This window comes from Neofelis nebulosa, chromosome 12 (genome assembly GCF_028018385.1).
Source record: "Neofelis nebulosa isolate mNeoNeb1 chromosome 12, mNeoNeb1.pri, whole genome shotgun sequence".
Taxonomy (NCBI): Eukaryota; Metazoa; Chordata; class Mammalia; order Carnivora; family Felidae; genus Neofelis; species Neofelis nebulosa.
Genome location: NC_080793.1, coordinates 8,587,996 through 8,611,702, shown reverse-complemented (window position 1 = coordinate 8,611,702; position 23,707 = coordinate 8,587,996). Strand labels below are relative to the sequence as shown.

The window sequence follows — 23,707 nt, the reverse complement described above, 5'->3', positions numbered from 1 at the left end:
CTGCAAGCCTCGGGGAGGAGGGGCTCCTCAGCCAGCCCCCACCAGGCCTGCCAGGGAGGCGTAGGGGCGGCCTGCGTGCTCATTCCCTCGTTCACCCACATCTTTCCTGAATGTCTACTCTGCACTGGCATAAAATGCCAGGCACCGGGCCAGTCCCTGCCTCGAGAAAGCAGAGATCCTGGGCCCTGCAGGAAGGGACTTGGAGAGTAAGGAGGGCCTCCCGGAGGAAGGGGTCTCCAGGTAGAGACCTAAAAGAGGAGGCCAGATCAGCCAGAGGAACGAACATCCCAGCAGACGGGAGCACCCAAGAGGCAGGAGCAGGAGTGAGCATTCCAGGGGCTGCACGGGGGCCAGGGCCTAAGGCCCGGGGTAGGGGCCTACACTGGGCCGGTGGAAGGTGGGTGACGGGCATGGAGCGGGGGGGGAGGGGGGGGGTGCTCCGGGCCCACCTCTCGCATGTGGATCTGGGCTCGCTGCTTGAACACGGCCGTGCTGGACACATCGAAACGCTGCTGCAGCCCGTCAAGCCGCAGTGGCTCCATCTTCTCGTAGCAGCTCTGCATCTTGAGGGGGTGGGACGCCAGCTGGGACAGCTTCTCCATGTACTGCAGGGAAGCAGGGATGCGTGGGACCTGAGCAGGGGCCGCCGGGGCGGGGGCAGTGCCTGCAGACCCACACCCTGCCTGGGCGCTGGGGCTCCAGGCACTGGCCGCCTGCAGGGGGTGGCGGCAGGGTGAGCTGGGGGAGCCCAGGGGACAAAGGCCGGAGCAAGGCCCCGCAGCCTGGTGCCAGCAGGGAGGCTCTCATCGCTTCTGGGGCACCAGGTGGCCTCAAGCAAGTCGCTCAGCGGCTCTGAGCCTCAGCCTCAAAATTAGGAGATAGCGTCTCATGATCTCTAAGGTCCTTTCTGGTTCTCAATTTCTAGGATTCTTGCTGTCTGTGGACCCCTCAGTCCAGGGTGTGAAAGAGGAGAGCAAAGGTTATGGGATCAGATATAGAAGGATGTGCACCCTGAGAACCAGGTGACTGAGAAGTGAGAGAGATGGGCCAGCCCCCATGTTGGGGTACGTGAAAAGGCATGTAAGTTGTTCTGCCTCCTGGCAGAAGCTCACTTCTCCTTCCCTCTCTCCCTCCCCTTCTCCTTCTCCTTCTCCTTCCCTCCCCGTTAAGTCCTTTGATACTTCAGGAACCCACTTGGTTTATAAAGCCTGGTGGAGGGGGTCAGTGATCCCCTTTTTCTCTGAGTGCTGCCCCCTGTTTCTCACACCCTCAGCCCTCCGGGTGTCCAGCAGCCCCTCTGGTGACAAGTTACGCCCTGGATCGCAGGAGGGCCTGGCAGGGGCAGAGCAAACCCATGCCCAGTAGGCACTCTGCCTCCCCCCCCCCCCCAAACCGGGCAGGGGCCTGGCCTCACCTCACCCAGCTTGTCAGCACCACCCTCGTTGATGACGTTCAGGTTCATGTCCGTCACCTCTTTGAAGAAGACATCCCGCACCTCGGTGAAGCCCTGGCTGGTGGGCACCATCAGGGCCTCCAGGATGGACGGGATGTAGGGCTGGACGTGGTTCCGGACGCACACCTCTGCCTTGGGGAGGATGAAGGCTGCCCCCAGAGGGAGCAGGTGAGCTGAGGGCACCGCCGGGGGGGACACCCCCAGCCACCTGGAGCCCAAGCTTTTAAAGAAAACCACTAGTGACATCAGCAAACTGAATGATTTGTAGGTACATGCACCAAAAACGGGAAGGGCGTCTGGGTGGCTCAGTCGGTTGAGCGTCCGACTTTGGCTCTTTGTGAGCTGGGGCCCCGCATCGGGCTCTGCTGTCAGCTCAGAGCCTGGAGCCTGCTGAGGGGCCTCTGTCCTCCCTCTCTCTGCCCCGACTCGCGCGCTCTCAAAAATAAAAAATTTTAAACAACAGGGGATTCTGAGATCGGACCCTGATCTTTCTAAAACTCTGATGGCAAGAAACTAAAACTGCTAGTCCAGAGGGGTCAGCGTTCTGCTTCGCTCAAGGTGGAAAAAAACCCCTCTCTAGCCATCTTACTGCTTTAACAAAACAAAAAACACTTGGGCAGATTCAGCGAGCCTCTGGGTTTTTCACACACGGGGCCGGTGTGCCTGGGTCTGCGCCGCCATGTAAAAGTCTGCTTGCTCGGGGGCATGACCAGCTCCATTTGCACCCAGGGCGTGTTTCGATGTCCCTCTCTCTGGCTGGCTGATGGTTTGTTGCCCAAGATAAATGTCAGCTCTCAGTGTTCCATCCGACTCACAACGAACACAGGTAGGAGAGAGTAGTCCTCAGGCAACGGACCAGCCCTGAAACCGCACACAGCCAATGTGTGTGGGGGGGGGGGGGGACGACAGGGGCCTGGAACAGACCCCGAAAAGTGAGACGTGATCAAAGTGAATCATTACAGTTAAACTGATGCCTATACTAACCCCAGGGTCAAGTCTGTGACTGACCATAGATGAGCAAAAGGCTTGAACTTCCTTGACAAAATTTACATCTTCCAGGTCTGGGTTTGCAGAAATAGCCACAGGACAACTCCCAGGGGTCGGAAGAACAACGGCCCAGATTTGATTTCATTTTTACAAATGACCACCGATGGGATGCCTGGGTGGCTCAGTCGGTTAAGCGTCTCACTTCAGCTCCGGCCACGATCTCACCGTTTTGTGAGTTCGAGCCCTGCGTCAGGCTCTCTGCTGTCAGCGCAGAGCCTGCTTTGGATCCTCAGTCCTCCTCTCTCTCTCTGCCCTCCCCCACTTGCATGAGCATGTACATTCTCTCTCTCAAAAATAAAAAAAAAATTTTTTTTTAAATGACCATTGAATCAAGTCACTAGCGTGAAAAGTACGCGGGTCGGTGGCACAGACAGGCGGCCCGCCCCGGCCCCTGAGGCACGGCAGCTGGCTGCCTACCTCGGATCTTGCTGGCCAGGTGCTCCTTGGAGGTGATAATCTGGTCCATGTCCGTGCGGATGGCCGCCTCCATGGCTGGCCGGGCCAGCTGCAGCTTGGACAGCACCGCCTCAAAGCGCGCCTTGGCCTGCTCGTACACCATGCGGTACACAGCGTCTGAGATCTGGGGGCAGTGCCGCGAGTCAGTGTGAGGGTGCCAGGCGGGTCCGGGACCCCCGCCTCCACACCCACACCCACCTACCTGGATCCACTGCCGCTGTCGCTCCTGCGGTTTCCCCTTCAGCCGCGGGGCGAGCTCTGCCTTCAGCTCAGGGCCCAGCTCCTCCATCACCAGGTTGCTCAGGATCTAGGACCGAGAGCCACAAGCCGGGGCAGGGGTTGGAGCATGTCCAGATGGCGGGTGCCCCTCCACGTTCCACAGGCTGGCCACTCCAGCCCCACCTCTGGGCTTGACCTTGGCTTCAGTTCTCCACTGGCCTCTCTCCTGAGCATCATTCCACCAGGTCCCAACTTACCTGCTTGAGGGACCTACGGGACCCTCGGCATCGGGGTCCCACCTCGGGGCCTTTGCACACGCTGCCTCCCTGTCTGGAATACCACACCCCTTCCCCCTCACTTGCACACAGAAGTATGTATGTTTCTTTGTCAAATGTCTGCTTCTCCTGCTAGATAGAGAGCCAGACTGAGGAGCAGCAGCACCCGCACCTGGGTCAGGATAGGTGATCTATAAGCGATCAGATCAAATAAGTATCTCCACCCGTCCAAAATGGTCTTATTGTCTCCTTGCAAGCCACGAGCGGCCCCCAGAGCCCAGAGTCTCTGGGCTTGGCTCTACCCTCTGGACCTTAGGGTGACTTCCGCAGTCTCCTCACCTGCACCTCGTTCCCACACAGCATCTCCCAGGTCCCGTACAGCTCCTTGGACTGGCGGTACATGCGGATGGCGTCCGTGAACGCAGGGCCCTCTACCTTGGAGTTCTCAGGGATGCCTGCTCGGGGGGGTGGGGAGGGAGGAGTCCGTGGGATGGCCCAGTGGCCTTCACCAAGACCAATGGACTGACTGCCCGAACGCCCCCGCCCTAAGTGCACACACGTGCACACCCCCACCTGCAACTCCACTGCCCTCATAGTAACCGTGATGGTAGCATTTGCGATGACAGCGACAGCGATGATAACCCTCCACCAGCAGCACCAAGGCAATCTCCGTTGAACGCTCATCTTCTTAAACCTTCCCAACCACGCCCGAGACTGTCCTTAACCCCACTTGACAGATCAACGGGCAGGCTCCGAGGTCAGGCCACTGAGCGGCAGAGCCAGGCCCAGAGGTCACCACCCCGTGCCAGGAGAGGTGGCCGGCACAGCAGAGAGGGAGTCAGAGGGACCCAGGAGTCCTCATTCCAGTCCTGCTCCCTCCCCTGTCTACATCAGGGCCCGCAAACTTTCCCTGCAAGAGGCCAGCCAGTAAATATTTTCAGCTTCGCGGGCCAGATGAGCTCTGTCGGTAACTCCCCAGCGCGGCCACGGCAGCGGGGAAGGAGCCACAGACGATCCGGAAACCAACGAGCCCGGAAAACTGGATTTACAAAAACAGGCAACGGGCGGATTTCTGGTCCCTGTGCCGTAGTTCTTGTTCCAGATCATTGAACCCTAAGGGCCTCAGTTTCCTCTTCTGAACAGTGGGAACAAGGACCAGGCCTGGCCTCACACATCCACCGTGAGGCTCCGGCAGCCGCAGTGAGCCGCTGCCCTTGCTGCCCTGGGTCGGCCTCGCTCCCCACCGCGCCCGGGTCTGACTAGAAAACACCAGTCCTGGATTTGTGCTATTGGTGGCGTTACTGGTACTGTGCTATTGGTGGCCCCACATGATCGCGCCCACCTTCCCGGTGCTGATGAGGTGGGTCAGCGAACAAGGCACGGCCCCCCTAGACCCGGTGCTGGGGAGGCAAGCTGCAGGAAGTTGCAAAATCCGACTTGGGGAAGAATACGGTAAAGCACCGGGAGCCAGGCAGCGGGCGGCCACCCTGGCAGCACGCCCCCAACCGCTGTGTCCGCGGAGCCGGAGCCGAGGAAGGGGAAACAGCAGCCGCGCCTCCGAAACCCCAGCTCCCACGGCGATGACTGCAGGCTGAGTCACTCCCGCAGAGAAAAAGCCCCTCTCGAGGGGAGGACCCCCTCTCATCTGGCTGACTACAGGAGTCACTGTCAGAGTCCAGGGGGGGTCTCAGCGGTGGGAACCGGGCGCAGCCCCACCTCTGCGGACGGCATCCTGGTCCGGGATGGGGGAGGGAGGAGGGTCTCCCCAGTACGTTTCAGGGACTGGAGATCAGGCAGGTGCGACCAGAACAGAGCAGGGGTGTTGAGCTGGGGTGCGCGCAGAGCCCGAGGTGGGTGCTGCCCACGAGGCCGGGGGAGAACACCCCCTCCCCTCAGGCTCTCAGGAGGACACGGTTTCCCAGAGACCAGGGTTTGCCTAGAAAATGTGGGCCATGCGTCACATGCAACCTCTCTCACATGAGGGCATTTCCATTTACAGATGACAAGCCAGGGGCGTTGGCAAGGCCAGGCCGCTTTCCAGGTGGCGGGACGGGGCGATGGAAGGCTGGGGAGGCAGGAAGGAGGCTGCGAGGTCCCCAGGCCTGGCTCTCCCGGCCACACATGCAGCCACAGACCCTTAGGACATCTCTGCTCGCTGAGCTGCTGAGTTTTCTACAAGAGAGGGGCCCCGTCCTGAGCCCTTCCCCCCACCCCCACCCCCAGCGTGGCTGTCACGGGGTAGGGGGGGCTGCGCTGTGTCCCCCCTCAGACTGCTATGTTAAAGACCTAACTAACCCCTTAGTACTTCAGAAGGTGACTGTATCTGGTGATACAGCCCTTAAAGAGGTCATTAAGATAAAATGAGGCCATTAGAGTGGGTGCCGATCCAACATGACTGGTGTCCTTAGAAGAGGGAATTGGATGCAAAGCGTGCACAGGCAGAGGGAGGACTGTGCGAAGACACAGGAGAAGACAGTCACTGCAAGTCAAAGGCAGAGGCCGCAGAAGAAGACTAAGCTACCTTGACCTTGGGACCTCCAGCCTCCCGAACCGTGGTTTAAGCCACCCAGTCTGCGGCACTTTGTTAGGGCAGCCCAAGTGGACTGAGACACTAGCCCCGGGCCGAGACCTCGCACGCATTCCCTCATCCAATCCTCAAACAGCCCCACTTTTCCCGATGAGGAAACAGGCTCAGAGACACCAAGTTACTGGTTCGAGGACACACAGCTAGGGAAGGAATGGCAGCCCTAGGGCTCTAACACAGGACCAGCCGACTCCAGCCAGACCTGGCGACTTCCTGCCTGTGGGGTCCTCAGGGTCAGACTGAGAAAGGAAGCTGCATTCCTCAGCCCCAGGCAGCAGGCGAAGGGGGGTGGCAGTCAGACAGGAAGAGGCCTTGACCTCTGCAGCCCAGGCCCACCCTGAGGGCTCAGCTCTGTGCCCCAGCTGCCTCTTGCCACCCCCAGCTGCTCCAGGAATGCAGGATGTGAGGGGGGCCTTGGGACGGGCTGGCGTCCCCCCAGCTTGGCCTCCTTCCCCACCCCCCCCACCCCCCACTTCCTGGCAGCCCCCGAGTGAGCAATTCCAGGCCCTGCCTCCACGCTGGAGGAAGCAGAGAACTTTCCCACAGTCCTCAGGGTGGAGGGAAGGCTTCTCTAAAACCAGCCACAGGATGCCCCTTCTTTCCCACCCCCTTCCACCCACAGCACCCGCACCCACGGGGCTTCCCTCAGCCTCCCTGGCGAGCTCTCTGCACAGTGCCCGGCCCGGGGTCAAGAGCTCTGCCCAAACCAGCGCATTTAGGCCTCCCAGCGATCCCACAAAGCTCGAACCTGTCATCCTCACATTGTACACGTGGGGAGCCCACCCCGGACCTGGCCTGGAGTAGCCCTGCCAGGTCAGCCATTAGCCCTAGAAACCTGGAGAGGGCAGAGCCGGGCCGGGGCTGAGGGGAGGGAGGAAGAAGGGAGGAGCGGGGCCGGTACCCAGGCCAGGCGGCCAGAGCCCAGATGGCCTCCGCCCAGCCCTGGCCCAGCAGCCCCCAGGGATCTGGGAACAGGAGGCCTTTTGTGGGCGGCCGAGCCTGGCCCAGGTGACAGCCGTTGGCCTGACTGAAGACCTGGTTCCTCCCACCTCACAGATTCCAGACCAGAGGTGGCTCTGAAAGGATGGGTGGGGCGACCCGAGTCACCACAGCAGCCTGGCCTCCAGGCGTGAGTGCCCACACTGTCCGAGGTGGGCAGGAGCAGGGAGGGTGGGGGCGGTGGCTCCCTCCCCCCACTGCCCCAGGCCAGGTCATCAGGAGGAAGTCGGGAACAACCAGCACAGGCCATTCCTGCGCCACAGGCAGAAAGACCCTCAGTGCCCCACTGTCCCTATTTTGATCAAGCTCCAGAGCCCTGAAGGGCCCTCCTGACCTGGCCCAGTGCCCCTGCCAGCACTTGGGGTCACCCTCCCCCACTTGCAGGGCCTCAAGCAGTTCCTCCTCTAGACTGTTTTCCTGCCTCCGGGCTCAAGGCTAGAACACTCCTCCCTCCCTCCACTCCTCCCCCCACCCAAGGACCATTCGCCCTTCGGGTCTCGGCTGAACTGTGACCTCAAGGGTGCACACAGCCTCTGCCAGCCCACCCTCTGTGCACACACAGGGGCAGCCCCCTCCAGGACACACACGCGCTCCAGCACCCCAGGCAGCTGCTCCTGTTTAACATCTGTCTCCCCGGCCAGACCACCAGAAGCACAGGGGCAGGAACTGAGTCTTGCCCCCTTGCTCGGTCCTCAGTGCCCAGACACAAAAATGCTGAGTCAATGAGTGAGCAGAAAGAGAGCTCATAACTTGACAGAAGAGAACCCTGAGGCCCCAAGGAAGGACATGAACTTATAGGCTACCCTACCGGTGAGGGGTGAGGTAAGAAATGATACGATTAAAAAAAAAGTCATGGGGTGCCTGGCTGGCTCAGTCGGTGAAGTGTGCAACTCTTGGGGTTGTGGGTTCAGGCCCCATGTTGGGTGTAGATATTGCTTAAAAATAAAATCTTTTGGGGCGCCTGGGTGGCGCAGTCAGTTAAGCGTCCAACTTCAGCCAGGTCACGATCTCGCAGTCCGTGAGTTCGAGCCCCGCGTCGGGCTCTGGGCTGATGGCTCGGAGCCTGGAGCCTGTTTCCCATTCTGTGTCTCCCTCTCTCTCTGCCCCTCCCCCGTTCATGCTCTGTCTCTCTCTGTCCCAAAAATAAATTAAAAAAACGTTGAAAAAAAAAATTTAAAATAAATAAATAAATAAAATCTTTTTAGGGGCCCCTGGGTGGCTCAGCTGGTTAAGTGTCCGACTCTTGATCTCGGCTCAGGTCATGATCTCAAAGTTCAAGAGATCAAGCCCCACGTCGGGCTCTGTGATGAGAGTGCAGAGCCTGCTTGGAATTCTCTCTCTCTCTCTCTCTCTCTCTCTCTCTCTCTCTCTCTGCACCTCCCACACACAGTGTACTCTCTCAAAATAAGCTTTAAAAAAAAAAAAGTAAAATAAAGTTGTTTTTTTTTTATTAAATAAGTCCTCACCAAGCATCAGGTGGACTCTCACTGTGATTCCTTACAAACACCCTAAGACTCAGGAGGGATTATCATCTCATTTTATACAGGCTCCGAGTCCCGTTGCTAGAAAGAGGCAGAATCGAGATTGCTACTCTGTGACCCAGGGTCCAAGGGCTCAATAATCATACCCCTCTGAGAACAGTTTCCCCAAATATTCCCCCCCCCCCACCGAGTAGCAGAGAACTGTTTTCTTCAAGGAAGAAGGTTAAAGGGCAACATCGCAGTGGCCTCCTACAGCCCCGAGCCGGATACTTGCAACAGCTAGTAGAGCAGGGTTGCCGCACCGCACTCGGCCACTAGGTGTCTCCACTCAGCGCCGAGGCCTCCCCCCCGCCACCCCAGGGCCGGCTGGCGTCTCACCATTGTTGCAGTGCCGGATACAGTCCTGCAGGACCGCATGCCACTTGTCCTGCTCCGCTTCCGTCATCATGCAGAAGTAGTAGTGCCGTGCAGAAGGGTGCCAGAGGATGAGCGGGAACTGCGTGGGGCACTTGAGGATGGGGGCACTGCCCGATTTTGATGTGGTCCCTGAGGAGACAGGGTCCCCTGAGCCGCTGCTCTCGGCAGTTTCCGTCTGCCGGGGGAGGCGGGCAGCAGATGCCTGGGCCTGGCTCCGAGGGGCTGCCGGCTCCAGCCCAGAGAGGGCTGGCCTGTTCTGGGCTGACCAGTGAGTCAGCAAGAAGGCAGCATCCTTTTTTTTCTCACTGCATCCCCCACAGCCTGGCTAAAGGGACCTCAGAACCCCCTGATGTCTGTGCAGACTCATTTCTCAGAGCTGGTGCCGCATCTTGGGGAAGGCTCTACGCTCCGTGCACAAAACACAACACAGAGTCAGAGCCCTCGGGCTCAAAGGCCGAGCATTACCTTCTTGGGTTTCCCTTCAAATTTCAGCCGTGCAGGCCAAAGTGTGGCTTAAATGTCCAAGGGGGTGGGGGGGGGGGGAAGGGAAGTCTGGGGGTGGGGGACAGAAAATAAATAAAAGGAGATTTTTCTCCGTTTTGTCCGCAAGGATATTCGAGATCCAGTGAGATAAGTGGTCCTGGGCTGGGGCCTTGCCACTGTTAATCATACAATGACAGTTCTTCTTTGCGCCTTGGCTCTGAGTCCCCGGGTGGGGCTTGGGTGTACACAGCACCTCGAGGGGTCTACACGACACCCCAAGGTCAGTCCTCTCGGTGCCAAGTTGCCGGAGAAGACACAACAAAAACAAAGCCAGAGTCGGGGCTGGAATCCAGGAATGCTGGGCTGTAGCTGAGCCCTCAACCACACGGGGCACTGTACTCCCAAGCCCTATGCGGGGGCACAGACTGCCCCCTAGATCAGCCTCTCCCCCACCCCTTGGTTTCCCTGGGATCATCTGGGAGGCAGATGTGTTCCTGTAAGGCTTCCGGGAGTCCCCGGCAGGGTGGGGTGGAAACAGGACGCCTAGAATAACTCCTCGCAAATGCAGTACTGACTCCACAGTTTACAAAGAGGTTCACCTCGGTCATCCTCTCCAGGGGCATTAAAAGGCCTCAGGGAGGTGGGAAGGGCAGAGAGTGGGACCCCCGCTGCATAGTTGTGACTGTAAGGCTCAGGAAGTGGGCATGCAGGCGGGAGCCGACAATGGTTCAGTCCCACTGAATCCCGCTCGGCCTCAGGCAAACCCCCTCTCAGCCTCCCTGCTGAGGCCTGGCCATTCTGCAAATACGGACAGGAGCTCTGGGATCAGGGCTGCCCTCCCCTCTGGCAATGTCCTGGGCCTAAGCAAGGCATTTCGGCCTGGGATGGGGGGTCCTTTACCTGGTAAGGAGTTGCTGACGAGCTCCAGGTACTGATCCACAGAGGTGAGGATTTTGTAGCCTGCACTGTTGATGACAGCCCGTGGTGGGACCTGTCGCTCGTAGGCCTGAGGAAGGGACAAGAGGAATGGTCCCTCAGGGTTATAGCGTGGCCAAGCCTAACTCTCATTTCCAGGTCTGGCTCCAGGGCCCTCTCAGTGTTATCCGCCTGAGGCAGGGAGGAGGAGGGGAAGGAAAAGGGGAGGAGGGAGAGAGAAGAGGAGGAGGAGCCCACCCACTGATTAGAAACCACATGGTGTAGGGGGCACTTGGGTGGCTCAGTCCGTTAAGCATCCAACTCTTGATTTCAGCTCAGGTCCGCTCAGCTCCTCACTGACAGCGAGAGAGCCTGCTTGGGATTCTCTCTCTCCCTCTCTCTCTTTGCTCCTCCCTCACTTGCATTCTTGTTCTGTCCCTTTCTAAATACATACATAAATACATAAATAAATACATAAATATTGAAAAGAAAAAAAGAAAAGAAAAACCACGTGTTGTAGTGACCTGGATCCAGGCTCTGGGCTCAAATCCTGGCTCCACTGAACACTGTGTGATGCTGACACTAATAGGCTCCTTCACCTCCTATGCTTTAGTTCCCTGGTCTATAAAACCGGGACAGGGGCAGCTCCTACCCCACAGGGCTGTGTGAGCACTGAGATGATCCATGTGATAGGATCAGCACAGGGCCTCACCACCAGGCACTGTAAGCGTGACCGGCACTGCCATCCCTGTCACCAGCGGCGACCACTGCCTGAGTGTTTATTACACACGAGGCACCCTGCTAAGGACAATGCAAGCCTCCTTTCACAAAATTCTCACAATCCAAGAGGCGAGTACCATCGGTAGCCACAAGTTCACACAGCCGGTACACAGCCGACCTAGGACATGAACCTGGTCTGTCCCCGTCCAGAGTCTTTGATCATTACCCTGAACTGTCCACCAAATTCCTAGGTTCTGAGCTCCACACAAGCCCCCTTTGGAGGAGAATTAGGTCTGGACGCTGCTTTCATACACCAGGGTGGGTAAAAAGTGGTTCTGAGGTCATAGCTCATACAGCAGGGCTGCCATGCTGCACCTGGCCACTAGGTGTCACTACCCAACACATTTCTTCAGAATGGCTCAAGGCCTCCGGGAACCGATTTGCAAAGTGTGGTCCTAGGTCATCAGCACCATCAGCATCACCTGAGAACTTGTTAGAAATGCAAATTCTCAGCTCCACTCAGACCTAGACCAAACTGGGCAGGCCCAGCAACCTGTTCAACAAGCCTTCCAGGTGATTCTGATTCAAGCTATCAGTTTGAGAACCACTGCCCTGGGCAATCAGGCCGCTCCCCCCACACTGTTTACGTTTCTTTAACATTGATTTTCCTTGAACAGAGGGCACTCTGGGCCTGTCCTTTTGGCTACTTTGGAGAAATGTTTGGTAGTAGAAATTGGGTCTGTGGCTCAAACAGGTAGGGCTTCCCCAAGGGCTCAAGGCAAAGATAAGGAACAATCAGCAGGATGCTTACGCACCCAGTACAGAGCAGGGGGCTGCAAGGCGGGCAAGGGAATCAGGAAGGAAAGATGGGACCACAACCCTGGGTAAGGTGGCTGGGGGGGCGGGGGGGGGGGTGCGGGGTGGGGAAAGGGAATGGCCAGACTCTTGTGGCTGTTGAAGAGCAAGGATGGGAGAGGTCTGAAGAGCTTCAGGGAGCCCAGCCAGGAAGAGGGGGCGGGGAGGGGGACTAGGGCCTGGAAATGGAGGGATTGGACGGACTTGAGGCAACCTGGAGGGTGGCGAGGGGCTAGTGGCGAGTTGGTTACAGGGGGAGGCAAAGTGAAAGGTGACCCCAGAGCTGGGCACCTGGACACCTGTTTAGAGGGAACCCAGCAGAACAAGCAGGCTGGAGGTGGAGGCTGCAGAGAAGGGGCAGGGCACGAGACTCGGGGGGGCCACTGAGGCCGGGGGGGGGGGCTCACCACTTTGTTCTCGTAGAGTACCAGCCCATAGTTGTGAGGCACGAGACTGAAGCGGTTCCTCCACTTCTTGTTGTCCTCCTGGTACTGGAACAGGTTCCCAGAGAAGATGATGCGCTCATCCAACGGCACCTAGGGGTGGGGCGGGGCAGTGAGTGAGGCGTGGCTTCCCCCGACCGTCCAGCAGGGCAACGGGGTCCCCTGAGAAGGGGACAGTGTGCTCACCCCTTGCTGAGCACATCCCCCAAGTCCTCCTCTTGGAGGAAAAGCTGCATCTTACCCATGAGGCAGATAAGGAGAGTGAAGTTCAGGGCAATGAAGGGGCTTCCCCAAGGTCCACCCAGAGCCATAGTGATGCCAGGACTTGAACCCAGGCCAGCTTTCAGGGCCCAGCCAGGACCAAGGTCTCCCACTCTGTCCTGGCCCTAGACAGGCACGCTCACCTTGGGATAGGTCTCTGGAGTCCATGGCAGGCTGCTAACCCACGCACCCCCCACTGCAGCGTGGAGGGCATATGTCCGCAGGCCAGTACGGTGAAGGCCCTAGTGCCAGGGAAAGTCTCTTTCCTGCTCTAGGCCTCAGGTTCCGCTCAGGGTAACAAAAACCTGGCCAAGGTGGCTCCAGAGAGCCTCCCCAGCTCTGTCAGCTAACAAAATGGCACTCCACGGATTTGGATGGGGTTGGAGGGGACCTCAATTTGGAGGGTTCAATGTTTGACCTGCATCCTGGCAGACCGATGACCAATGTGGGCATTAGAAACGCCCAGATCTTCCTGAAAAGTCCCAACTTTGACTTCACCTCTGACTCAGTGCGACTTCAGGCCTATCCCGTCACCTCTTTTTTTTTTTTTTTTTTTTTTTTTCAACATTTTTTATTTATTTTTGGGACAGAGAGAGACAGAGCATGAACGGGGGAGGGGCAGAGAGAGAGGGAGACACAGAATCGGAAACAGGCTCCAGGCTCCGAGCCGTCAGCCCAGAGCCTGACGCGGGGCTCGAACTCACGGACCGCGAGATCGTGACCTGGCTGAAGTCGGACGCTTAACCGACTGCGCCACCCAGGCGCCCCCCGTCACCTCTTTTGAGCCTCAGTTTCCTCATCTGTAAATGAGAGCAGTGACAGCACTGACTTCACCTAGGTATCCCAAGTATTGCAAAGAATGTGACATGTGCAAGGATCACACAGGCAGTTGGCACCTGACGGGCAGTTCGCTCAGCTTGAGATACGCAGCAGCCAGTGTCAGGATGGCTCGGTCTGTGTCAGTCTCCTCGCTCCACAGACCAACTGATTTGGGGAGGAGGGAGAGTGGCCATCTCTGAGAGCTTGCTTCCTGAGCAAGCCCACACCAGGAAGCTCCAGGGAAGGAGATACAGAGGCCACAGGGAGCAGGCTGACTCCTGGACGGGCGGAGTTGCAACAGCTTCTATCTGTTCTGCAATAAATACGGTGACTTTTGCAAAAACTAAACACGTATCCTATGTAATAACAGGAGAAAGTGTTATTGACGTGCCTAACCCTTCCCAGCTTCCTGGCTCGGTTTCGGGCCGCCCCCTGCAGCCGGAGCCAGGTGTAAGCCCTGGTCCCAAGCTGTGGCCCCCGAGGCCCTGCCTCTTCACAGGGGCCCCCTCTTCCCAGCAACCTATCCACTACTCTTCAAGGGGAAATGCCAAAACACTCTTGGAAAATGAGGGCCATTGTACTCAAACAATAGGACCCCTCAACTGCTTCCTATCGAGGGATAAAAATATTTACAGGAAAAGAAAATGGTTCCCCCTACCACGGCCCCCACCCCCACCCCATGCGCACACACAGTGGGCTTTGCCCAAGTCACAAAGCTGTGCTCAGTGGGCTATATATAGACAGGGACCTCCTCTCGACCCAGCTCTCGAATCTCCATCTTTTCTAGAAAGAAAGAGCACACCGCTCTCCTGACACCCTAGTAAGACCCTTGCTAGTGAGACCCCAGGCCTCCAGTTTGGAGGCAGGAGCCCTGACTCAGGGGCAGCGGGAGGCCTGGGGAGGCCTTCCCAGCCCCCTCGCCCCCCAAGTCCACCCCCAGATCCTGAGGCAGCCCGTAAAGGGCGGCTACTTGCGGGTTTGGGTTTTATTTTGAAGACTTTCAAATGGCAGAGTCTCGTTTCCATTGGAAGGCCTGCTGGAAATGAAACGGAACCTGACAGCCCAGGCGAAATATTTTGGACTCTGCAAAGCTCTCCAGCGCTGCGAGGGGAATCTTCAATGGGTGGGGAGTGGTCAGAGCACAGACTCGAGTGCCGGCTCCACCGCCCGTCCCACGGGAGCCCTGGACGAGCGGCTCTGCCTCTCTGAGCCTGAGCCCACGTCACGGGTGTGGACAGAAGTATAACCCCTCAGAACGAGGCCGTGCCAGCTAGATGAGCTGCACCCACACAAAACAACTGCCGTTTTTATCATTTCTGGGTTGTTTTTTTTACTACTATTACCATTGTTACTCTATTATTTCTAATAAAAACCATTGATGTTATTATGACAATTAGTATTATTTCTATTAAGATATTATCATGAGGGGCGCCTGGGTGGCTCAGTCGGTTGGGCGGCCGACTTCGGCTCAGGTCACGATCTCGCGGTCCGCGAGTTCGAGCCCCGCGTCGGGCTCTGTGCTGACGGCTCAGAGCCCGGAGCCTGTTTCAGATTCTGTGTCTCCCTCTCTCTGACCCTCCCCCGTTCATGCTCTGTCTCTCTCTGTCTCAAAAATAAATAAACGTTAAAAAAAAAAATTAAAAAAAAAAAGATATTATCATGATTTACCACAATGGCCGATTTCCGGAGTGGCAAAATGGGACCAAAAATCCCTGCTTTTCAGGGACTGTAGGTGATTGATTTCATTTTACTCCTCTTACGTGTTACTTCAGTTCTCCTACAATGAACATGAAAGGCATTACTAGGGGCACCTGGGTGGCTCAGTCAGTTAAGGAGCCGACTCTTGATTTCGGCGCAGGTCATGATCTCACAGTTCCTGAGTGTGAGCCCTGCATCGGGCTCTGTGCTGACAGCGCGGAGCCTGCTTGGGATTCTGTCTCCCTCTCTCTCTGCCCCTCCCCTGCTTGCTCTCTAGATCTCTCCAAATAAATAAAAATAAACTCAAAATAAACAAATGAAGGCATTACTAAGGGTGTTTTTCATGCACAGTGATTCTCGTGCCTCGTTCTATCTGAGGTCACCCACTTCAGGGACCCAGGCAGCCTGTGATATTTCTTTTCCAAACAGGGGAGCATTCCCAGCTGTGCCCACCCAGAGCAGCTCACCTGGGCTTTCCTACCACACAAGTGTGCACCTGCCAGACACCCGGTGCAGGCACCTCTGCCCTCTGTTGTCACCAGGTGGGGAGGTGGCCACGACACCAAGGGTCCAGACAACCTTTCTGGTCATGTGACGCTCTCGGGCTCCGATGCGCGGCCCTGGCCCACCCTCCAGGAAATCTGGAACCTGGCTGGGGTCCTGCCTCCACCATCCTGGATGAGCCACTGAAAGGCCCAGTGGAGGCCCCTGCACGTGCTGCTCCCACAGTCTGATGGTCTCTTCTCCTAGCAGGTCCTCAGCGGCGGAGATGGCCCTTCTTCTAAGGGGCCATTGTGGACTACCCGGACAAGGTCAGAGTCCCCCCCAGTCTGAGTTCACTCTGTCCTCTCCTTCGTGGTACCCAGTTTGTCATGTAAATGACGTTTTCCTGTCTCCCCGAGTGTCTGCAGGACCAGCGAGGACAGCATGGCCCCTCACCTGCCCGGGCTCAGTCAACTGTGGCACCGGGCCTGCCTGTCTTCTCGGGGTACTCCCTCTATGTCATCAGTAGCCATCCCCCCTCCACTCCCTCCCCCCCCCCCCCAGCTGACACCTCCAGCCATCCCCAATCCCCCTCCCGCTGAGAAACCACCAACACATCCTGAAAGCCAGGTCAAGTGAGCCAGCTCCAGCCCCCTCGGGTCTCGTGGTAAACTGGCATATTTTCCACCACTTGGGTTTGGGGGAGGGTGAGGAGAGGAAGGAAACAAGCCTGACCCTCCTGGTCTGGGGCCTTCTCAGACTCTTTCTGTTCTGCCACCTCAGAGAGGCCCATACCGGTCCCCTTCCGCACAATCCGAATCCCATCTGGCCTCAAGAAGCCCCACGAAATCCCCACCCCCTCCTGGAGGCTGCACGCACTCCTCTGGCCCAAGGTGGCTGTTCTGAGTGTCATTTCACACACAGAGAAACTGAGGCTCGGGAAGGTGAGGCCACGGGCCGGAGTTTACCCGGCAAGTCTGGACTCACACCCCTCGGGAACCCCACCTGCTCCCCTCATTCTCTCATGGAGTCCTCACCGCGGCCCTCTGCAGGAGGCACCCACCTGTCAGGTGAGGAGACGGAGCCCTGAAAGCTGACTTGACCGGCCAAGCCAACTACCAAGAGGCTCTGGCCCCGGTGTCCCGAGTTCTCTCCCACCAGACCCCACCCTCTTCTACCATTCTGTCTTGGGACCCGAAGCCCGCATACGGGCTGACCCGGGCAGCCCAGAGGAAGCCAACAGGACTGGGCGGGGAGGTGTGGCGAGGTGATCAAGGGCAACTCTGGAGCCCACCACGCATGGAATTCAGCTACTAAGGACCTGAGCACCGGCGCTGGGGCTGCCTGGCTGACCTGGCTCGGACCCCACTCCCAGGCGGGATCGGCTCTGCCAAGCCGATTCCCCAGAGGGGAATCCCCCAGAGGTGTCCAGGGGCCACCAGCCAGGGTAAGGGGCCTCTGGACTACTGCTTGGCCACTCCAGGGCCAGGCCACCTGCAGAGGTGGGGCTGGCACCCTTCCTTCCGGTCACCCTTCCCTCTGCCACCCCTTGGCCATCCAGGGGACAGAGAGTGAAGGTCACCAAAAGGAAATGCCCTGGATTTCCCTGGGCTGAGTCAGGGCCCCCTGGACCGCCCCCTGTCTAGCAAGGGCTAGCTTCTCACCCCACGGGCTCAAGCCTGAGACCGCTGGCTTCCAGCTAGGCACTCACAGCACCCCCCCCCCCCCATGTTCTGGCATTCCCTCACCTCCTCTATGCCCGTCCCACCCCCAGCCCCACACCGAGGCCAGTCACAGGGTCCCCTTCCCAGGAGGCTCTGTTTGCCTCCTTCAGCCCATGCTGACCCATGGGCTGGAGCCACACACTTTCCAGGCTCTCACTCGACAAATATTTACTGGGCAAACACAATCCTGCTAATAACAGGATAATGACAAGGCTGCTGATGCTGACTTATCAGCTGGCGCTCACCGAGCACCTTCCCTGCTCCAGGCGCCCGGCTGATTCTCATCTTTAATCCCGACAACCGCCCAGTGCAGGTGTTCTGATCCCATTTCACAGATGAGTAAACAGAGGCTCCACGAGGTGAGGTGACTTGCTCACGGGCACTTGGCCTTTAAGAGGAGCAGCTGGGCTTGAACCTGGGCCTGCCAAGATGACTCCAGAGCCCCAGCTCCACCAATGGAGGGGTTGAGCTGGCGGGGAGTCCCCCACAGTGAATGAAGGGGTCTTCGTAAGACCACCGGGTTACATGCCTATTCAGAAGATAGGTGGGGACCCTAGGGACCATCAAGGCAACAATGGTAAACTGAGGCCCAGGGACGGGAAGCCACTCGCTCAAGCCATGTCAGAGCCCACCCTGACCCCGGCTTGGCACCTCTTACCTTGCGCCAGAGCAGCTGGGCCTGCGGCGCCCCCGTGCCCTCGATCTCGTGGCGCATGCTGTTGAAGAGGGCCACGCCATACTGGTCCTCATAAAAACGGAGGAACTCCGTCAGGATCTTCCCGGTTTTCTCTGAAACGGAAGAACAAACAGGCCTGTGAGGTCGTCATGGTTACCCGCTGCCGCCCAGCCCTGCCCCAGGGAGGGGCACCAGCCAAGCTCCAAATTCCTGCTCGTAAAACTATTTGCACAAACTCCACGCTTTCACCTGCACTGCGCTTCTGGCCGGAGTTGTGTGTTTCCTGCACACAGCGGGTGAACTTTCGGACAGGAAAACGGGCAACGACTGAGACCGAGAAATCACCAAAGAGAAAACACGAGAAACCAGCAGACAAGGGAAAGAAAACAGCGGAGTCTCCCAGTCATCAAGCAAATGCAGATGGAGATTCCATTCCCCCCACCCTCCCCCCGGGTCAGACCAGTCGGGGTGTAGAGAAACAGGCACCTCAACTCAGAGCCGTGGGTTCTAGAAATTGGGACGGCCTTTCTGGGGGGGGGGGGGGGGGGGACACCGCTGCGCGTACAATTTTAAGGGTGCATGCGGTTCCCGGATGCTGGGCTCACTCCTCTAGGAATTACCCACGGAGCAAGTCACAGAAGGGCAGGTACAGTATATATTCACCAAGGCAATCAGCGGAAATGGGCCAGATGCGCGTGCGTGGAGAGGGATTCAGAACATGCCAGTGTACGTGGGACAGGAAGTGGGTGGGGGGACCCACAGGTACCACCCGAGGGAAGGCGTCCACCTTTGGCCACGTAAGGAAAAGCGAGTTACAGAATCACATGTTAAATATTACCTCACTTAAAATTACCCCTGTCTGTGCCTGTAAGTTATTTACACTCGGAGACGGAGGAAAAGGTCCAGAGGGCAGCACTCCTGACTGTTCCGGGTGGGACCCAGGGTGTGGGAATAGGAGGGCCGAGTGAACTGCATTTTCTGCTTTATTCACTTTTACAGCATTTGAATTATTTACCAACCATGATTCCTTCCACAATAAAAAAAATAAACATTCCAAAAATAACTCCTCTAAGTTAACCACCTTTTGGCTTTCACCCGCCATTTGCTTCTCTCTGCTGCTAAAGCACTTTCTGAACAGAGAAGGCGACTATTGTGACCTCCAGAGTTCACCCAATGCACATCAGACGCTCAGTAATGGCCCTGCCTGGGCATCCCTATTTGCAGATGATGAAACCGAGGCCCAGGGAGGGTGGTGACTGTTAACACTCCAGGAGGCCTTCTCCTTAGGAGAGACTTCCCGGCCCTGAGAAGTTGTGGCTCCATTATCTGGACCTCAGTTCCCTGCACTGAGTGGACTCAATGGTGGGACTCAATGGTGGATGAGTCCAGTCTTAGCGGTGAAACCACCACTGACCGTCTTGGGTTCCAGATTTGAACAACTGGTCCTGGGGCACCTGGGTGGTTTAGGCAGTTAAGCACCCGACTTCAACTCAGGTCATGATCTCACAGTTCGTGACTTTGAGCCCCCGTATTGAGCTCTGTGCTGTCAGTGAAGAGCCTGCTTGGGATCCTCTGTCGTCCCCTCCCCCCCCACCCCCACCCAGCCCCGCTCTCATGCATGCACATGCGCAGCACTCTTTCTTTCAAAAATAAATAGGAGCACCTGGATGGTTCTGTAGGTTATGTGTCTGACTTTGGCTCAGGTCATGATCTCACTGTCTGGGAGTGCGAGCCCCACATCAGGCTCTGTGCTGACAGCTCAGAGGCCAGAGCCTGCTTCGCATTCTGTGTCTCCCTCTCTCTCTGCCCCTCCCTGGCTCATGCTCTGTCTCTCTCTCTCTCTCTCTCTCTCTCTCTCTCTCTCAAAAATAAACAAACACTAAACATTTTCTTTCAGGGGCCCCTGGGTGGCTCGGTCGCTTAAGCGTCCGACTTCGGCTCAGGTCATGATCTCACAGTCCGTGAGTTTGAGCCCCACGTCGGGCTCTGGGCTGACAGCTCAGAGCCTGGAGCCTATTTCAGATTCTGTATCTCCCTCTCTCTCTGCCCTTCCTCTGTTCATGCTCTGTCTCTCTCTGTCTCAAAAATAAATAAACGTTAAAAAAAATTTTTTTTTTTAATTTTTTTCAATGTTGTTAAAATAAATAAATAAATAGATAGATAGATAAATAAATAAATAAATATTAAATAAGAAAATGAAGAACTGGTCCTGTCTCAAATAAGGGATTGACATGGCACCCCCCCCCGCCCCACCGCCATGGCTGGTCTCCGAGTGCCAAGAACACACCTTGTGCTCTTCTCAATAACCTTGTGAGGTAGGGCTGGTGTTACTCCCATTTCACAGAAGAGCTGAGACCCAGAGAGGTTAAGTCACTGGCACAAGGTCACGTAGCAAGTGGGTGATGGAGCTGGGATGCAGTCTTGGGGCCCAGCTAGGAGGTTGGTGGGGGGGAGGGGGGCTGGCTGGCTACTGAAAGCTCGTGCCACTCGTGCCCAGGGTCTCAGGCAGGCCCACTCCCTCTATGCCCCCTGGAGGCAGCTCAGCCCAAGGACCCCTCTCCGTAGACCCTGCCTGTGGTCCCCTTTCCTGGAATGAGGTCATGCCTGTCCAGATTCCGATCTGGGGAGAGGAAGGGGGGAACAAATGAGGAATTTGCTTTGAATGCCTATTTTTTAAAAGCCATAAACAACCAGAACTTTCTCAAAGACCACGGGAATTGTTTTGGAAAAATGATGAGGCAGGATAGGGAGGGGTGAGGGGAGCAGACAAGACGGGGTAATGCATTGGAGCCAAAGAGAGAAAAATGGGACCTCAGATGACAATAATATTGATATATCACCATCATCATCATCATCATCATCATCATCACCATCATGGCTACCACTTATTGAGTGGTAATCCGAGCCAGCGGGTGGGCATGTTTTACGTGCCAGATACCAAAGAATCCTCATCAAACCCTAGGGAGTCAGGGCTATTGTTTCCCCATTTTAGGGAGGAGACAGAGGCTTGCGGACGTAGGACTGGACAGCCAGGCTCTCAGCCACCAGGGCACGCAGCCTCAGCCCAGGGTTTTGCCCCAACTCTGCCCCAAGCAGTCACATGCCCAACAGGCACTCTACCTGCATGCGGGATCTTGAGGGTCCTTCAGCCATGGCTCTGGGGGGGGAGAGGGGCCTGACCAGCCCCTGGGACACCCAGCCTCAGAGCATTATTTCCAGAAGGGCCAGAATCCACCCTGACCCTTGGGAAGCCAGGCCCAGCAGGAAGCCGCTGTCCTGTGTCAGAACTCGTACCCAGGACTGCCTAACCCATAGCATGCCCTCAGCAAAACCCAGATACTGCATCCAAGCAGGGGGTGGCTAGGTTTAGAAGGCCCCGGGGCTGGACTGGGACAAGAAGGGCAAAGTATCATCCCTTGAGGTGTGTCAAGGCCTGATTGTGGGGAAGGGGGTTGCTGTAGGTTGAAGAGGAAGCTGGGGAGGCTGAGGAAGTGAAGACCAGAACAAGGTGACCCTGAAGGAGACAGAAGGCAAAGGTGAAGCTGACGGGCTTGAAGTATCTGGGCTGAGAAGGGCCGGGTGGGGTAGGGGGCAAAAAGAAAACCCACTGTCGCCCTCCCATTGGGATGAGGACAAGTTATCCAAGCCGGACTGTAGGACTAGGGTCCAGGAGTAGAGGGCTTGAGGACTAGGGTCGGAGTCACCAGGCAGAGGGTGGAGAGAAGAGAAGGTATGGGCAGAAATGGACAGAAAATGGGAGTAGGAAAAGAGGAGATGGCCCCAGGCACCCTGCACCCCCAGACAGCAGCAGCCCTGGCCCCAAGTTCGCCCAACTGTCAGGACAGGCATGCCTTGCTGTCCAAACTCAAGAAGTACATAGGCACCTGGGTGGCTCAGTCAGTTAAGCGTCCGACCTTCAGCTCAGGTCATGATCTCACGGTTCGTGAGTTCGAGCCCTACATGGGGCTTTCTGCTGTCAGTGCACAGCCCACTTTGGATCCTCTGTCTCCCTTTCTCTCTGCCCCTCCCCCTCTGTCAAAAATAAATAAACATCAAAAAAAAAAGAAGAAGAAGAACTATATAGATCTGGATCTGTTTTCAGATAAACACTTTGCTACCTGAAATTCCAGAACCAAACATCACAGAGTGGGGTCTCTCACTACCCAAACTTGCTCTCCCAGCTCGGGAGCCAAATGGATTGGGATGCTAGTATCTGTCTGAGGATTGACCGTAAATCAGGGAGGGTGGCCCTGACACCGTTCTGCACACCACTGGCTCCCCTTTGCTCCCCACTCTGGCCTGGCACAGGCAGATGCCGAGCAAGGGGCAGTCCACTCACCAGTTACTGAGCACCTACCCTGTACCAGGCCCTAGGACTGGGCAAGCCGCTGGGCCAGGGGTAGGGGTGACATCATTTCTCAAGGGGTTCCTTAGAAGGGTCCCAGGCAGCACCAGGAAACTGGGTGCGTTTGGCCTAACTCTGGTCAAGGAAGGGTTAGAAAGGGAAGACTTGGGGGGGAGGGGTGTGGCAGGGAGCAGGGCGGCAGGATGGCTTCCTGTCAAGGGCAGCCCCAAGCACATTCTTGAGAGAGTCCTAAGACAGCCTGGAAGGAACTGCCTCGTGCTTGGTACAAAGGAAGTGTCACGGGAAGGCAGCGCTGTAGGGGGCCTAGGAAGGATTTGGGGCTGGAAAGACCTGAGAGAGGCAGGCCAATGAAGGGGGCCAGTCCCCTCCTGGGAGAACGGGCTCACAGGGGAGAAGCCCTCAACAGGGTCCCCAGCGGCCTTCCTGGCCAACGCTGCTGGAGGGAAACCTGGATGGGCAGCTCCGGCCGCCTTGGATGCTCCTCCTGCCCACTGAGCTCCGGGGTCATGGCCCAGGCAGTCCCCTTCCTCTGGGCAGTGCTCAGCACCCCCTTTCTTCCCTTCTGGCCACCCTACGGCGGCTGTCTCCCTGGAGCTGCTGTCGGGATTTTACAGTTCAAACCCCCAGCCTGAGTGTCTGTGGATGGTCCCCAGGCCTCCGGTGCTCCTCTCCCCTCCACACCTGCCCATGCCAGCTCTTCCCGCCTCCTCCCATGGCTTCTGGAGACACCACAAACCACGGATTTAGGGCCGCCGAGGCCAAGGCTCACCATCCCTCCCACCCAAGGTCCCTGGGGGTCCCAGACTCAGGAACTGCTGGGAGGTACAGATGCTGGCATGGAGCAGTCCGAGGGCGTGGGCCGCCCTCACCACCTTCCACGTTTTCTGACCCATCCTCCCAGGTGCCCTCTGCCAGCACATCCTGCAGAATTAGGCGGTAAACTCACCCCACTCAGACTCAGGGTCCAATGCACACACTCAGATTCTTCAAATGGCCCCAGACGTGAATAAAACCCTCCACTTTACAGGTGTACAAGCCAATGCTCACAAAGACTAATGGCTCAAGAAGTCACTTCACTTGTCAGTCAACAGAAAGCTACTGAGCTCCATGGGGCTGTCTTGAGAAGCACTCATTTATGGGGTCCCGATTCCCTCATGAGCCCACGAATCCTGGGAGTGGACCTGAGTGTCCCCATCTGCACCCAGACACCACTGTGCTCTGGGGCCTCAGGGGGACCAATGCCCCCTCCCCGGGGCCTCCATTTCCACATCACATCTGCACCACGAGGGTAGTGGGCTCCATCTGGCTCCGGATGTGGGGGCATCTCTCTGCC

General features: G+C 57.3%; 1 protein-coding gene across 1 annotated transcript in view; it reads right to left on the bottom strand.

The window, feature by feature from the left end:
* Positions 1–23,707, bottom strand: part of NIBAN2 (niban apoptosis regulator 2) — a 53,737-nt gene that overhangs the window by 3,167 nt on the left and 26,863 nt on the right. The window contains exons 2-10 of the mRNA XM_058694050.1: positions 17,991–18,121; positions 12,312–12,440; positions 10,315–10,420; positions 8,893–9,060; positions 3,790–3,905; positions 3,159–3,263; positions 2,918–3,080; positions 1,415–1,602; positions 450–605 (exon numbers count right to left, since the gene is read on the bottom strand). Coding sequence (XP_058550033.1) covers positions 450–605; positions 1,415–1,602; positions 2,918–3,080; positions 3,159–3,263; positions 3,790–3,905; positions 8,893–9,060; positions 10,315–10,420; positions 12,312–12,440; positions 17,991–18,121 — 1,262 coding nt within the window. The remainder of the gene's footprint in view (positions 1–449; positions 606–1,414; positions 1,603–2,917; positions 3,081–3,158; positions 3,264–3,789; positions 3,906–8,892; positions 9,061–10,314; positions 10,421–12,311; positions 12,441–17,990; positions 18,122–23,707) is intronic.